At 35.9% G+C, this 12,449-nt stretch overlaps 1 protein-coding gene across 7 annotated transcripts in view; it reads right to left on the bottom strand.

The window, feature by feature from the left end:
• Positions 1–12,449, bottom strand: part of LOC143378439 (uncharacterized) — a 216,665-nt gene that overhangs the window by 18,534 nt on the left and 185,682 nt on the right. For 5 of the 7 annotated variants that reach the window (XM_076830149.1, XM_076830166.1, XM_076830174.1 and 2 more), the window contains one exon: positions 10,914–11,048. The exons of 1 other annotated variant lie outside the window; for it this stretch is intronic. In XM_076830149.1, coding sequence (XP_076686264.1) covers positions 10,914–11,048 — 135 coding nt within the window. The remainder of the gene's footprint in view (positions 1–10,913; positions 11,049–12,449) is intronic. One more of the 7 variants, XM_076830156.1, reaches the window with a different exon arrangement.

Below are 12,449 nucleotides of genomic sequence, written 5' to 3'. Positions count from 1 at the left end.
CTTTAGACCATTACTGTACATCTTATTACATCTTCGCCAACGATTCCCAGCCAAATTCCAGGGAAGTGTGTACTGAATAGCAAAGGAGAAAGCCGTACTAGCTAGAGAACATAATAGCGTTCGAAATCCTGCTAGAACTATTTACTATCGATTTGCGTGCCGAGGTCTGTTATGTGCTTTATGAGCTTGCGAGTTGGTTCGCTTAATGCTCCGTAACTCAGTTAATCGAGGAAATTTCAACGTGACATCAACATCTTGTTAATAATTTAGTAATTTTCTTCGTACATTTCACGTGGAATTATAACACCCTGTTTTTCTAAAAGCAATGTAAAGTATTTTAATTTATTTCGATTATTTTGTGTGATATGGAAGAGTTCTAAACTTCGCTAACAACATTATCCTTTGGGTTTTGCCGTATCTCCTTCGTCTTCATTAGTGAGATGGCTTATAGACGTTTTTCAATTTAAAACTCCACAGAGGGGTTGAGTTATGACATAGAGTTAGAGTAACGTTTAATGCAATCCATAATTACTTTCAGTTTATTGGTAATCTCTGTTCGATTATCGACAAGAATGATTTACACTTCGTGTATAAAGTTTCGATATAAATGAAGGGAGGGGGTTGCAAAGGAATTAAAAACAGCTGCAAGATATGATAAACTTATGTTAATCCGTTAATAGTTAAAATCTTATTTTATCATCGATTAGGCAACGACTTTATTATTGATAAATGTCAATTTTTATAATTCCCTTTCTGTTTCTGTTATTTTTTACACAGACTTTTGATTACAAATCAGTAAGTCATTCACTTTGAAGCCAATTACGTAAACTCTACTTTTATTACATTCCACGCGAACTCGGACAGATTTCGGAGTAAGTTTTCGTAGATTGCTGAAATTCGAATATGTTGTAGTCTTTAGTGATATTTGAACGTACCTCAAAGGATTTTTTAAAATTATGAAAAATGGCGATTTTACAGCTGTTCGAAGGTAAGTGCTAACTTTTTTTCAGTAAATTATAACTGTGGAAGTAGTAAACGGATGGAGATGAGCTTTACGGTGCTTATAGAGAAGACATTGAAGTTTTGAGAAAAAATTATTTCAGTTTAAAAAAAAAAATTTTAACCATTTTAGTGCAATTATTTTAAACAAATGCAGGTTTTTAACATCGGGCGCGATTTTAAAAATCTAAAAAATCGAGAATATAATTCTATCCTTTCCCTTGATGAACAAATTTTCAAAAATATGGACATTTTAAAATTGGGCCCTGTAAAAATTGTCAAAAGTTGACGCTGCGTCGCCCAGCACCGCGGTACTCGCAGCGGCCAAGCGGCTATACCTGATATTCTTATACAGGATTCTTGAAAATGGTAAGTATTTGAAAAAAAACGGAAGGAAGAAAAATCTTACTGTTTTTTTATATCCAACATAATACGGTATCTCAATTTTTGGTATTCGCAATATTTTCCTTGAAACGAGGGTGACTTTTAGTTTTTTAAATGGAATGCTATATATTTGATTACCCATTATGAAAGCAACTGTCAAGACAAATTCAACCGTACGGTATGCAATGACCTTCAAGGCCACGCAAGGTTAGGAATGAAGGGATGAAACTCAATCTACTAGATAGGTAGTTCAATATATTTACTTCATTCCTAACCTTGTGTGGCCTTCAAGGTTATAGTATACCGTATGGTTGAATTTGTCTTGACAGTCGCTTTCATAATGTGTAATCAAATATATAGCATTCCATTTAAAAAAAAATGAAAGTCACCCTCGTTTCAAGGAAAATATTGCGAACACCAAAAATTCAGATAACATATTATGTTCGATATAAAAAACAGTAAGAGTTTTCCTCCTTCAGTTTTTTTCAAATACTTACCATTTTCAAGAATCCTGTATAAGAATATCAGGTATAGCCGCTTGGCCGCTGCGAGTACCGCGGTGCTGGGCGACAACTTTCGACAATTTTTACAGGGCCCAATTTTAAAATGTCCATATTTTTGAAAATTTGTCCATCAAGGGAAAGGATAGAATCATATTTTCCTTTTTTTATATTTTTAAAATCGCGCCCGATGTTAAAATAAGTACTCGAACCGCCGTAATAAGGTAAATGTCCCAGTACCTGGACATTTAAGGTACGGCGGAAACGCGATTGAGAATTTTGCAGTTATACAAGTCGATTTATATAAAAACGATTTTGCAATTACATGGGGCACTGTGTGTACTTTATGATTAAAAAAAAACAAACATGTTATTGAATTGAATAGTTTTGTAAAATATTGAAAATTCATAGTCCTTACAATGGCCCAATACCTGGTCAGCTTAACTAGTATGTCCCGGTGTCCCGATTTTACTGTCCCATTACCTGGACACATGATGAAACAACAGCAATTTGGATATTTTCTCGGGAAATTAAATAAAAAAAAACAACAACACAATAGTTTTTCCTACTCGCATATTTTTTCTGTATAAATAATTTATTCCAATCAGTAAACAAACTTGAGTAAAAACAATCTATTATTGAATGACTAATTTTGAGGCTATGTGTATTTGTGTGTGACACGCGAATTTTACACATGAATATTGAATTGAATATTATCATTAAAACAAGATAACAAGAATGCAAAGTAATAATTGCTAAGGTGTTAAATAACGATTTTAATATTGTGTCAAGAATAACTCGTGCTTATTTCACAGTTTGCACACATGGTCAGGTTTAGGGCCGTTCCGGAATTTCACTGTACCAGTAGATAGACGCGAGAATAAAAAACTAATAAGAACTTTCATTTTAATCTTCCAATCAGAAAAGAATACTACGAGGTACCATTTTTCTAAATATGTATTAGTTGTACCAATATACTACACATTATTAATTATATTCGCTTAAGAAAAAGTAGAGGCTGTTTAGCAAATCAGATAAGAGAAATACTAAAATGGTGTAAACTAGAGAGATGAAGAAAATTTATTTTAATTACGAGTGTTACAAGTTTACTAAAAAAAATATGTACATGAATATATTTTATTAAATATCTGAATAATTGAATAAAACAGTTCTTTTAAGGATAAAGCGAATATTAAATGTAATAATCAGTATTATTTACACTAGTGTCCAGGCATTAGGACATATACCTTATACACACGAAACATATTTTTCGTAATTTCCCATCACACATCGAGGTAATTTAAAATATATAAAAAAAAATACATCGTTTTTCGACCATTCCTCGTGATTTGATGCCACCACGAGATGGTGAATTAAGCTTCTACCTAACGGCGCTGAAAAAGTTTGGTGCGTCGTCATAATTATAATTTTATTGCGAATTTAATAATCGTGCCACCCGAAGCGAACAGGAATAATATCGTTCGTGCGAGAAGAAAATTAATCGCGGTAACGGTGTTATCACGTATACACCGTTACTACGCCATAAATTTACTATCGCGTTGATTTGCGCGTACGATATAGCTAGGGGGCGTGGAACGTAGCCCTCGCGCTAATTAAGTAGATGCATTTGATGAGGTGGTTGGAATTAGGCATTCAATTTCATGCGCCGTCTATCTACCACGAATTCCTCATCTCTCAACCGACGGGGGTGAACGATCGGTCGCCATTTCGTTTCCCCCACCCTGAATATCGATTTCGGTGGAATAAAAGAGGGATTCCATTGACTTTTCCCCCGAACAATCGCTGGACACTTCGTATTGTCTGCTTTCTTCCCTCCTGTATATATCATCCAGTATTTCCATAATTAAGGGATGAATGAGTTATGGGGGAGAAATGGAGATCGCGCGAAACATTAAAATAGATTACGGAAGCAATAAGGAAAAAGTGGAGATGTCATGAAATATGCATACAACTAAAAGCGGGAAGTAATTGATGCGGCGTATATGAAAAGAAAAATTAATAGTCAGGTACATAATACATACCCAACAGAACACTGTTTCTCAAAGGCTCTTTGAGGGGTCATGCTCAGTTAGGAGGCCGAAAAAAGGGTGGTCTTTGGAAATTTTTTACTCAAAAGCTATAACACATTTCTCCAAAAATCTTTTTTCCTTTTAAGGATTGCATCTAGTACAGTGCATCGTATTTTTTTTATTTAAAAATATTTATCAATAACTGAGTTATTGTCTATCACTCGAAGGTTCTCTAAAAAAGGCTTCTGCGGTGACCACTGCTGCTCGAAAGTGGATCATCTAAAATAAAAAATTCAAAAGAATTTACTTATTATATTATATTATCTAGTATTTGAACGAAGGATTTTTCGAAATATTGATTTGGGAAAGAATGGCTGATGTTTAAAGTAAATGTTTCAATTTTTATCATAAATCTTGCCTGATTGTCGTCAATTAAAAGAAAACTAAGCATTGGATAAAAAAATCCTTCGTTCAAATACTAGATAATATAATGTAATAAGTAAATTCTTTTGAATTTTTTATTTTAGATGCTCGACTTTCGAGCAGCAGTGGTCACCGCAGAAGCCTGAAAAATAAATCCTAAAAACGTGACAATTTTTCACGACTTCACAGTGGACTGACCCCTTAACCGATAGCTGGGACATTCCATGCGAACTTCGACAGATTTTGGAGTAAGTTTTCGTAGATTGCTGAAATTTGAATATCTGTAGTCTTTAGTAATATTTAAACGTACCTCAAAGGATTTTTCAAAATTTTGTAAAATGTCGATTTCACAGCTGTTTAAAATTAAGTGCTAACTTTTTTTCAATATATTATAGCTCTGGAAGTAGTAAAGGGGTGGATATGCGCTTTACGGTGCTTATAGAGAAGACATTGAAGTTTTAAAAAAAAATTATTTCAGTTTAAAAAAAAAAATTGAACCATTCGCAATTATGTTAAACAAATACAGGTTTTTAACATCGGACGCGATTTTAAAAATCTGGAAAAGGATAATATAGTTCTATCCTTACCCTTGATGGACAATTTTTAAAAAAATATGGACATTTTAAAATTGGCCTTGCAAAAATTGCCGAAAGTTGACGCTGCGTCGCCCAGCACCGACTGAAGTGGCTGATCCGGGCGTACTACAATATTCAACTATCTATTTCTTTCATTCCTAATCTTGCGTGACCTTGAAGGTCATAGTATACCGTATGGTTGAATTTGTCTTGACAGTTGCTTTCATAATAGGTAATCAAATATATAGCATTCCATTTAAAAAAAAACTGAAAGTCACCCTCGTTTCAAGGAAAATATTGCGAACACCAAAAATTCAGATACCGTATTATGTTGGATATAAAAAACAGTAAGAGTTTTCCTCCTTCAGTTTTTTTTTCAAACACTTACCAATTTCGAGAATCCTGTATAAGAATATCAGGTATAGCCGCTTGGCCGCTGCGCGTACCGCGGTGCTGGGCGACGCAGCGTCAACTTTCGACAATTTTTATAGGGCCAATTTAAAATGTCCATATTTTTTAAAAATTGTCCATCGAGGGAAAGGATAGAACTATATTCCCCCCTTTTTTTAGATTTTTAAAATCGCGCCCGATGTTAAAAACCTGCATTTGTTTAAAATAATTTCACTAATATGGTTAAACTTTTTTTTTTAAACTGAAATAATTGTTTCTTAAAACTTCATTGTCTTCTCTATAACCACCGTAAAGCGCATGTCCATCCGTTTACTACTTCCATAGCTATAAAGAATTGAAAAAAAGTTAGCACTTAACCTCAAACAGCAGTAGAAACGACATTTTTCAAAATTTTGAAAAATCCTTTGAGGTACGATTAAATATCACTAAAGAAATGTGTCCGAGTTCGCATGGAATGGAGATTTTAAACAGCTGCTGATTGAAAACTGGCTTGGGTTGAATCGACCCAGTGTGACAACCACGTTCGAAAAAATAAGTGTGACAACCGAGGGTTGGTAGATGTAGAAAGCTGTTTCGTAATCCTTATGCGTGCACCACAATTAGTAGATACATTTCTTGTATAATTTCTTTTTGCAACATACTGTAATTGCCTTTGTGCGCAATAAAGCCCCTGTTACCGTCATTATAATTAATATTGTCTATTATGTTTCATTCGAAAAAGATCAAACGCAAACCCACTAAATAAGCAGACTTCGCAATTCACAGTTTAAACTTTACTATTACAATATTATATACTTATTAAACTTTACTACTATAATATTATATTTATTATTACAATATATACAATTTAAACTTTATTCGCAGTTTAAATGCCTAAATAATTTGTGAAAAATTGAAGGTAACAAAAACATTAAATTAGAGACTGCCGGAATCTCAACTTTACAGTCAGCCTCTACATGAATAAAATTGAACAAAATATCAATCTCTGAGAGGCAATACTAAAATGGGTTAGAGACTTGGAAATAAGATTCCACGGTAAAATGGAACCTAAGTGATTTCTTTTTTAACTGAAAGAGCTTCTAAGGTTTCGACTGACCCCTTGCATTTCTGGATTACTTTTTGGTGGCTAGAAAGAGGTCGAGGAGAAGGCGGTTCGATGAAATAAGAAAAACGAGGAGGAGAGTGCATTTCGTTCAAGGCCTGCTAGCGGACTTGTCATTAAGGCTGTCTAGCAGATCCGTTCCTTGCCAGAGAGCCACGTGACGCACTTTATTCCTACGCGTCAAGCATTTTTATAACGCGCAAACGTGTTTTAAATTGAATTTCCCGCTTTTCTAACGCATTCTAAAAAAAAGTTTCAACTTTCTCCACCATCGCTTTCAACGTGCAATCTTCATTTAGAACTCACGTAGTTCCACTTTCCATTTAATTCAAATTTCATAAAATTCAAAGTTCTCGCGGTGCTTTCTAAAAAAAATCCTAGACTTCAGTTCTGAATTTATCTGTAAACATCGTGCCGGGGTGAATGTCTTCGAATTGAGTCTAGAATTCGAAATATTGAACGATGCTTTTTATTTCGAGCGAAGTTGAAACTTTATAGCTTCACCCCTGGATATCCTCCGCCCCGTCGCTTCTTTTCAATCGCCCACGTTTCGGCTGCTTTGCATTTATATTGGCCTCGTTAAAATTCCTGACCAGAGGTCACTGTCTAACTCTCCCATTTTGTACACCGTCGATGGTTTTACGGTTATCGCGCTCCCCGGTATCCACTTATCGTCGAACAGGACTCGCCAAGTTACGGTGTAATGACTTGTACCGTGTCCCTGGCTGCATCGACGGCGCGCAAAAAAAGGATATCGCATATGGACGAGTGTGTGCATCTCGTTTCGCATCGGCGAGTTTCCAGTTTTTCCTGTATTATTACGGAACGGTCCAATCTAATCAATGTTCCGTTTCACGCTGGACGATGCTGGAAATACAGGGTGATTTTAGGAACAGGGATAAAACTGTGCCTTTGCTCCACACGAAGGTGCATAAGAAACTGATAGAGGGAAAAGTCAATATTATTTTTCGATCGTTCTATGTAAGATAAAAGCATTAAGTGAAGTGTTAAAGCATTGACGAGTTTCACTGTAAATGAAAATCATCGATGATGAGGTCAAAATTAATGAGCCTTTTAAAGTCAAGCGAAAAATACACTTACTTACACTGCGTTCCATATAAGAGTGCACCAACGCCTCTACCGGTTTGCGAGCGAACTGCGCAGCTCCCACGGATCTGACACACGCGATTGGTCGTCGCACTTCCCCTTCCACTACCAATCAACAGTGCATCCCTGCGCGAAACGAGTATGCTCTAATGTGGAACGCAGTGTAGATATTGTCGTTTGCAGAAAAGAAGGCGCCCGGACGTTAAGCGGAGCAAGGAGGCTACCTTGCTTGCTTTGGCCGACGCGACAAGGTCGACCAATACAAAGTCAATGCGAGCAAAGTAGCCCCCTTGCCCCGCTTAGCGTCCAGGCGCCTTCTTTTCTGCAACCGACAGTAGGTACCTATTAATAAGTTTCATGTTTGTCTTTAAATGTTGAAGTCAATCTTACGGTCAAATTAGTATTCGTGTTTGAATGCATTTTTAAATATATTCACTATAATATACAGGAGAAGAAACTATGTACTTCCATATAAAAAAAGGAACATGAACGTTCTTAAAAATTATGAAGTTAATTGCATGGGACAGAACATGTCCCTTCCGACATATTCGCTCGGTGAAACAATTCGTTCCGTCGCAATTCCGTGAAGATAATTAGGTGAGGGGATAATGAAAGGTCCTTTAGAAAAGTATGATTACTTTTCCGCGACGAATCACAACGCGTCGCACCCAATGCGCAGGCACTTTCGAACGACGAGTTAAATCGTCTATCGTAGTGAACAGATCAAGGGGTTAGTATATTTAGATATAAACCTATATCCGCATATATTTCATTAAGGACTTAGCAGTTACAAGACACCAATATCTCATTGGCTAAACTGTTCTTATCGGTTTCAAAACGTCCTACACGAGGCATTAACTCAGAAACAAATGGCTGTTAATTACTGTTTACAGATCACAGGTAGGTAAATAAAATATATAGGTACCTATAAAAAAATTAAGTTAAACGATTTTATTTAATTTGATTTAAAATGCACTAAAAACTAAAAAATAATTCTTTTCTTGTACTTTAATTTTGATGGTGTTAATATCACTTTAAATAAAATCGTGCGGCACCATGTGCATTGTGCAATCACCCATACAGCACACTCCGTTGCACGAATCTTGCAGGAAGGTTCCATGTGCGTTGCCGTGGAATGTTCCACAGGGGCAGACATAGGAACCTTCCTCCAACATTCCAGCAATGTTGCGGTGGAACATTACACATGGAAGCGTGACTATTGCTAGAAAATTTCCGGAGCGTTGCGTGACCATTGCTAGAAAATCTCTGGAACGTTGCAAGACCATTGCTAGAAAATCTTCGGAACGTTGCGTGACTATTGCTAGAAAATCTACGGAACGTTCCGTGACCATTGTTAGAAAATCTCCGGAACGTTGCGTGACCATTGCTAGAAAATCTCCGGAACGTTTCATGAACGTTGCAGGAAGGTTCCACGTGCGTTGCCGTGGAATGTTCCACTGGGGCGGACATAGGAAGACTCCGGCAAACATTCCAGCAATGTTGCTGGAACGTTCCGGTGCCGCACCGCAACCTTCCTGCAACTTTCCTGGAACCTTCCTGCATCGTTCCTGGAACCTTTCTGCAACTTTCCTGGAACCTTCCTGCAATGGAGTGTGCTGTATGAGCACAAGTTGAAGAATCGGTTGGCAAGTGGAACATCATCAGCTACAGTTTATCAATTTTAAGTCACATTACAATCTGTATCCCGCAATTAAAATATTTTGTTTCATTAGTGCGAATGAAAAGTTTCTAACAACAAATTCATTTCGGTGTTTGCTTCTGTATTAAGGTGATTCATATCCTGTTATGAAATACCGTGCCCGACGATTTTATTTAAAGTGATATTAACACCATAAAAATTAAACTACAAGAAAAGACTTATTTTTTAGGTTTTAGTGCATTTTAATTTAGTTTTTACTATATTTTTAATAAAATCGATTTACAAATTTTTTTTATATATTTTTTATTTAACCATGAACTCCCTTTAACCCTCATCCGTCCCTCGTGTTAATTTGACACAGTTTTCCCGTAATAAGTTATACTGTTCTGTTATTTTTGATTCTAGTAAACAAGCAGCATCGTTTTATTTTATGCAAATGTCGTGAAAAATCTGAAATGTAAATGTTAACTCATCAATTTGAATGAAACAATATGGAAAAATAACTGTTTACCTTGTCGTTTCATCGATCTTTTACCACTGTGTCAATTTGACACCCTGGTAGCATTTATTATTGGTATTTTGATGGTCTACTAATTCCCAACTTGGGGATACTATGGACCAACCAGAAATGCTACTAAGGAATCGTGGGGCAGATTCAATTCGAGAAATGAGGAACGGATGGGGGTTAAATATCGTTTGTCGTCGCGGACCTCCAAATATTTATTAGAAATTGCTCACCAACGGCTTTCAAATTTGGAGGAAAGAGAGAGAGAGATAAATAGATACACATACTCTTATTATAATATTTCTATTGGAATAGTTCCATACGAATTTAAAGTATTAAAACTGAACTGTAAATAAATGATGTTTCTCATTTTCTTGTTAAGTTTTGATCTTTGAAGCGTAGGGCTGGGAAAACTTTGAAATAGCAAATACTATTTGAAAATACTATTTCATATAATGCTTAAATAAAACTGTTTGAAAATCCAATTTCATTTAATGCTTAAATCAAATACAATTTGATTATACTATTTCATTAAATGCTTAAATCATGAGTAAATACTATTTATATACTATTAACACTCAGATTCGAACACAGGAAATAGGGGATCAAAAATAGGAGACCCAAACTTCAAAACCAAACAGATCTCCCAAATGTCTACACACATTTTTCGTGTTGTAAGTTTGTCAGTCATTATTTGAAATACTATTATTCGAAATGCTAGGTATTGTTTAAAATATTATTATTTGAAGTACGATTTTCTTATATTTCAATGAAATACTCATTTCACAACAGTGTTTGTACGAGCGAGTATTAAAATATATATTTGAAATACTATATCTTAATAAAAATATTTATTCCTATTTATCTATTTAAAAAATCTGTATTCCCCAGCCCTGTTAAAGGGTCACTTCTCTTACAGCTACGCAAGTTTTATAAATAGAATTTGGGTTTATGTAACACTTTTTACTCAAAATGGCCTCCACCCAACCACCTACTTCGGACAAGAAACTTTTTTACTCTCATTCTGAATCACCCTGTATATTCCAAATGTTTCGTGATTCTCTGGATGCCTAACTTCGCGATATTTCTTTATAACTGTTTTCTCTTTTAAAGCCTCCCTCGAATCGGGTTTTCACGTGTCCCATACACAGACCCTCCCATTCATCAGGCATTCGTCCTGCGTAGCAGGGCACAACAAATGGAGAAAAATTACCCACCTGTGCTGCGGGGGTGGCGTAGGCGTTCTTGATAGAGGGAAACTGGCGACTTCTCTCGTTACTGACAGCGAGCGAATCGATCCGAATGTTTGGTCCGGCGACAAATTAGCCCCGACACTTTGTACCATCCCGCTACTGAAACAGAGCGGTTCATTCACATCAATTAAATCTATTGGGCACGAAAAAAAGGTAAACAAGGCTAGCCTTACGCTGCGTCGACTCCTGTAATTGATATTGCAGGGCACTAATAAGATTCAGTATTATAAAAAATGATTCTATTATACCGGGTACGCAGTGTATTTAAAGGAAAGGAGAGAACAGTCAGTCGCGACAGTTTACGTAAGCCTTGTAAATTCGAGATATTGTAAAAAAATACTGTGGCTTTGATAATCATAATGGAAATGGTTCTGTAGATTTTTTTGGAATATGATAAAATGAATTGGTTGTGGTTATACATTGTCGCTTCTGTTTTCTAGACTTTTGGTTTTACTTAACCCTTCGTGGTCACACGGGGTGTATTGTATCCCAAGAATAATTTTCGAGCTAAAATGTCGTGTCTTTACGACGTACAAAGGAGATTTATCGCAAGAAAAAAAAAATCACAACCGTGGAAAATCGCTCATTTTCAACTACAAATTTTATCGTATGAAAATTTACATTTCTATAAAAAGACTATTAGACCATGATTGTATAAGTATTACGAACGTACAATTATCACTGAAAAGTTAAAAGATTCAAAAATACGAAAATGGTAACTCAAAAAATGACGCCGGGGTACAGTGAACCGTGTGACCAACTTGTGATTATAAGAAGGTGTGACCACGAAGGGTTAAGGGGGAGACCATTGCAATGGTCTGAAAATTAAGGGTGTTTTCGACCCTTTTCTTTCAACCAAACAACGCAAGTAAATCAATGTATTGCTTAGTATAGTTAATATGTACATATCGAAGAGTAAGAAAAGATTTTTTTCAATCAAATTCATAAATCCGTTCCCTGTATACTCTTCGTCAAAATTTGCGCTGCGGCAAAATCGTGCTTGTCGCGTTGACAGTGCCCAGAATTAATCCGAATTCAAAAAGACAAAAACATTTAGAAACTAGAAGCCTACCTCTATTACGTGACGCCAAAAAAAGTAAAAATCGCAAAAAAATTACAAAATAGCGGACCACTGAAAAAAAATCATGTTTTCGGGGTACAAAATTGCACCCCGAAAATTATTTAACGTCGATATTATTGATTGGTTCGTTCGTATGGATCAAATGACATTTAAGAACATGGTGTGATAGTGTTTATCGTTTCAATATATGAAATGACAGAATAGTCTCTCAAATTGTAAAATGTGTCGATAGGGGCTAGTTGTTACCATGACTTGGGGCACGTTGTTACTGTAACAACTTGTCCCACCGAAAATATATAAATTGTTCCTGCTGTGCTTTAAGATGCGAACATATGAATGGAGAGCGGAAAGGGGCGCGATTTCCATCGAAATAAATGCATGAAGATAAAAACTGTCGCTAGAGAATTCAGTATCTGCCA

Source organism: Andrena cerasifolii, chromosome 1 (assembly GCF_050908995.1).
Source record: "Andrena cerasifolii isolate SP2316 chromosome 1, iyAndCera1_principal, whole genome shotgun sequence".
NCBI lineage: Eukaryota > Metazoa > Arthropoda > Insecta > Hymenoptera > Andrenidae > Andrena > Andrena cerasifolii.
The sequence above is the reverse complement of the archived record's forward strand: the minus strand, read 5'-3'. Positions and strand labels throughout refer to the sequence as shown.